Source organism: Nansenia antarctica (assembly GCF_963989245.1).
Source record: "Nansenia antarctica genome assembly, chromosome: 5".
NCBI lineage: Eukaryota > Metazoa > Chordata > Actinopteri > Argentiniformes > Microstomatidae > Nansenia > Nansenia antarctica.
In genome coordinates, this window is record NC_137690.1 from 74966818 (window position 1) to 74971817 (window position 5000).

The following is a 5000-nucleotide window of genomic DNA, read 5'->3' on the forward strand; positions in this document are numbered from 1 at the left end:
CTGCCACAGTATTATCGGGCGCACGGAGCAAAGCTTCAGATTTGCAGCTTAAGAGGGGATTTTCCCATTGTTCTCCCGACCAACCACTGTCTAACCACCCTACATTTACCTAATCTCACAGTTCTCCACATGCCTCTCTCTCTCTCTCCACAGCTAGATAGAGAGGCCATACACGCGGGTGTGGGTTATAGGTTACGGTACGGTATATACTATACAATATCGGTTAATATCTAAAGACCTAGATAGCCATGGGGGTCCTTGGCTTGGCTTTTAATCAAACCATTTCACTCACACTGGATAGACGATCACTATAGATTATAACATGGGATAGTATGGGGGGATTCTCGGTCGGTGGTGAGTTGGAGCTGTTTTATAGGGCAAGCTCAGGGTGATGGGTGACGGTATGGATGGTTTCACAAGAGGGGGATTGTAAGACAGGAGGCCCCCCCCCCCGCCACCGTGGTGGAGCTCATTATCCCTGCATCACCAGACAGGCTCCAGTGAGCCATAGCATCTCTCAAACGCACCCTTGTGCACCAACGGTTAACAACACGTTACCCGTTAACAACATGATTAGGAGCGCATTCCGCACACGCATGTGACCGGCGCTGCTGTATTCTTCTTCCTGCTTATAGGGAACGCTGAACGCTTCACGCTACGACAAGGAAGGACGACTCATCACCCTCGAGTGAGAGAGAGGGAGGGAGGGAGGTCAGGGGTCAGGGCCGTTGGGTGGTCATGTGATTCGGGGGGTGTCCGTGGTCGAACAAACAAGGTCGCAGAGGACAATTTTCTGAAAAGAGCCTCTTTTAAAATGCTAACCTGCTATTTACACACAACGACCACTAGCTGTGCCGTCTTGTAAATTAGCCTGCTTCCTACACAGAAAAACTGGAAAAATAGCTTTATATACTAGCTTATCCTGAAGTGATTTTGAAAATGTAAGGATACTGGGTGGTAGAACGCACATATCTAGGAAAAGTCATGGAGGAAAGGAGGGTCCTGAAATTTGATCGAGTGCAAAGATATAACACTTTTTTTTAACTCATCATGGCTGATTAAGTGTTAACACTGGATCTTTGCTGCTGTCTGTCTGTCTGTCAGAGGGCTGTGTGCTGTGTCTGTCTGTCTGTCTGTCAGAGGGCTGTGTGCTGTGTCTGTCTGTCAGAGGGCTGTGTGCTGTGTCTGATCTCTGACGCATCTGGACTAATGTTGTTAGAGAGGAAGGCATGCCAACCGGCTGGTGAGACAGACACACACCCCTGTCTTATCACATAATCTGGCGTCCACGGCTGTATGAATTCCAACGGAGGCAGACATCGGAGAACAGGCTCATTGTCATATCTGGAACGCAATTAGGAGGAATTATATCAAACACAACATGTATTTATGTGGATACCATTCCTTAATCCATTCCATGGATTACAGCGAGCCCATCCTCACAATTTCTCGCCTCTACCAGCCTCCCCGGATTCACTCTCATCATCAAGCCACATGCCATTCATTGACACATAAACAGAAAACTACTGTATGTTTGAAACAAGTCGTGACGTTTAAATGTTTATTAATGCCTGTGTGGTGTTATTTTTAAAATGTTGAAATGTTTTAGTTAGTAATTAATCAAATACAAAGGTTCCATCTCACAAAACATAATGGAATGTAAAAACGTTGACGCTCAATATCTCTGAACTGCCCTAAACGGAGATAGAACCTTATCATTCTAAAACTCACGATGTCACAGAGATGTGGTTTTTAAAGCATTGAACTGATCCACTTAAACGTGTCCACTGAACCCCTATTAAAGGCCCTGACCTTTGACCTCTCTGGTGTGTGTTTGCAGATCACAGTGTTCCGTATGGGCTCAGAGGGACAGCAGGACATAGAGATGTCCATACTGACAGCCTTGCTCAAAGGTAAACCGAAACACATACTGTACATTGTGTCACAGGGATTCAACTGTGATTTTCTTTTTCCTAAGCTATTCTACCAACAATGGGACTTCCACTCACCCCCCCTCCCCCCTCCCCATGTCACACACACACACACACACACCTTGGCCTCACAAACAAGCACCCTGCCTCTCATTGTCTCTGGGACTTCCACACTTATTGCTCTACTGCCCCTTTATACTAAATCTAAGTCTAAGTGTCTTTGTAGGACAATCTACTCTGTATACTGCAATTACACCTAGATTTCGGGCGGAGAAGCGGCGAACAAGCAACGCCAGCGTCCTCTCTCAACCGGCATTTTTTGAAAAGCTCAAATTTTGTTGTGCTTCCAGGCACCAACGCCTCGGCCCCTGACCAGCTGAGTCTCGCCCTGGCCTGGAACAGGGTGGATATCGCCCGGAGTCAGATCTTCGTCTACGGACACCACTGGCCTGTGAGTGAGAGAGAGAGAGAGAGAGAAAGAGAGAGAGAGAGAGACAGAGAGAGACAGACAGACAGACAGACAGAGAGAGTGAGACATAGAGAGAGAGACAGAGACAGAGAGAGAGAGAGACAGACAGAGAGAGAGAGAGAGAGAGAGACACAGAGAGACACAGAGAGAGAGACAGAAAGAGAGAGAGACAGAGACAGAGACAGAGAGAGACAGAGACAGAGACAGAGACAGAGAGAGACAGAGAGAGAGAGACAGAGACAGATGTTGGGACAGTAACCCGTAATAATGTTATGAAGATAGCCCCCCCCACCCCCCCCCAAAAGAAAAGCTAACCATGGCTCTGTGTGTTCCTATGTCCCCTCCGTGGTTCTCCCCTCCGTGGTGGGGCCAGCCTGTGAGTGCCCTCCCCGCCAACGCCGACCACCCCATGCCCCCGTCCATGACCGCCCACGGGGGGAGCAAAGGGAAAGCCCGCGGGAAGAAGGGCAAAGGGGGCAAGGCCAAACCTGAACCCCCCAAGGAGACGGACCCCCGGAAACTGGAGCTGCTCAACTGGGTAAACCAGCTGGCTGTGGTGATGTCACAATGTTCACAGTTTACAACAGTCGTGATGTCACAATGTTCACAGTTTACAACAGTCGTGATGTCACAATGTTCACAGTTTACGACAGTGGTGATGTCAGAATGTTCAGTTTACAACAGTCGTGATGTCAGAATGTTCACAGTTTACAACAGTCGTGATGTCACAATGTTCACAGTTTACAACAGTCGTGATGTCAGAATGTTCAGTTTACGACAGTGGTGAAGTCAGAATGTTCAGTTTACGACAGTGGTGATGTCAGAATGTTCAGTTTACGACAGTCGTGATGTCAGAATGTTAAGTTTACAACAGTCGTGATGTCAGAATGTTCAGTTTACGACAGTGGTGATGTCAGAATGTTCAGTTTACGACAGTCGTGATGTCAGAATGTTCACAGTTTACGAAAGTCGTGATGTCAGAATGTTCACAGTTTACAACAGTCAGACATACCGGTAGTATACAGGTACCAGGGGAGGCCGTTGGAGGTAGAAATCGGAGGACAGGCTTATTGTAAATGCATGGAACGGAATGAGGAACGGTATCAAACAGTTGACACCATTCCTTGTTCCTTGTGCACCAGTGGTGGACTCAGGCTGTTTGAAGGGCAGGGGGGGCGAAAAGAAAAAAAGGGCACCTACTGCACAACATGGGACCCCATCAGTGCACATGGTCAAGTTTAGACCATTGGAGGCGCACCAATAGGGCACGTGCTCTCATTTTCGCCACTCAAAAGGGCATTTTTGCCACTCAAAAGGGCACTTAAGCGAGATGTTTTTCAACCGTGGGGGCACCAGGAGGGGCAGTTGCCCCCCCTGCCCCCCCTCTGAGTCTGCCAGTGTTGTGCACGCTCTACCAGCTGAGCCACAGAGGACTCTGTTGTCTCTCTGTTGTGGTCCCCCAGGTGAACTCTCTGGAGCAGGCCATGATGGACGCCCTGGTGCTGGACAGGGTGGACTTTGTGAAGCTGCTGATCGAGAACGGGGTGAACATCCACCACTTCCTCACCATCCCCCGGCTAGAGGAGCTGTACAACACGGTGAGCACAGGGAGGGAGGCCAGCGGGCCCAGGAAACGAAGAGTCCAAAAGACAGGGAAGCCGGAATGTGGGTTCAGATGACGTCCTTCTAGGACGTGCAGATGACGTCTTTAGGACATCTTATGGACTACAGAAGACGATTCAGTAGTCCATAAGACGTCCTAAAGAGGTAATCTAGGACGACCACTAGTTGGCCGCTTGTAAATTAGCCTGCTTCCTACACAGAAAAACGGCAAAATACTAGCTTATCCTGATGTAAGGATACTGGGTGGTAGAACGCACATATCTAGGAAAAGTCATGAAAGGAGGGTCCTGAAATTTGATCGAGTGCAAAGATATAACATTTTACTCATGGCTGTTCTAGTGTTAACTGACATAGTTAAAGTATAGCATTCTTCACAATGAATCGATTCTACAAAAAAACAGCAGATCATTTCAGAGAATGAACTGTTTCATCATCTAATGGTTTATATCCAAATACAAATAAATGAATTATGTCATGTGGCAGTCAAAGGTTTTCTCTTCAACCTGCTGTTTCCATTTCTATGTTGTCAGTCAACATTCATTCAAAATCCCCCAGAGGTCAACGTTGTATGTACCATTATCATAATGCTTAACCTCTTAATCTGCTACACCATAAAATGCACTTAAGGTAAAGAGAGTCAGAGCACTCGACCCCATTGTGATGTCTAGGTCACCATTATATTGCTTTTAGTTGGGGGTTGATTTTGAGAGATTATTACCATTGTACGTATCCATATGCATATGTATATATATATATATATAGTATATATATATACTGTATATATATATATATTATTTATTTATTTAATATATATATATATATTATCTGATGGCTCCTTCAAACGATCCCTCAAAACCTGCCTTTTAAACTTGCTTTTAACCTTTAACTATGTTTATTGTTGCTTTTACTGACTGTGCTTTTGCTATTTACCTCTGTTCTATTCTTGTTCTCTCCATGGAATGTAGTGTCTTTATTAT

The 5000-nt window shown here is 46.3% G+C and overlaps 1 protein-coding gene across 1 annotated transcript in view; it reads left to right on the forward strand.

Annotated features, from left to right (window-relative positions):
- Positions 1 to 5000, forward strand: part of LOC308158383 (transient receptor potential cation channel subfamily M member 1-like) — a gene marked incomplete at both ends in the record, with an annotated part of 85418 nt that overhangs the window by 36774 nt on the left and 43644 nt on the right. The window contains 4 exons of the mRNA XM_080531971.1: positions 1841 to 1913; positions 2282 to 2382; positions 2774 to 2938; positions 3864 to 3998. Coding sequence (XP_080388097.1) covers positions 1841 to 1913; positions 2282 to 2382; positions 2774 to 2938; positions 3864 to 3998 — 474 coding nt within the window. The remainder of the gene's footprint in view (positions 1 to 1840; positions 1914 to 2281; positions 2383 to 2773; positions 2939 to 3863; positions 3999 to 5000) is intronic.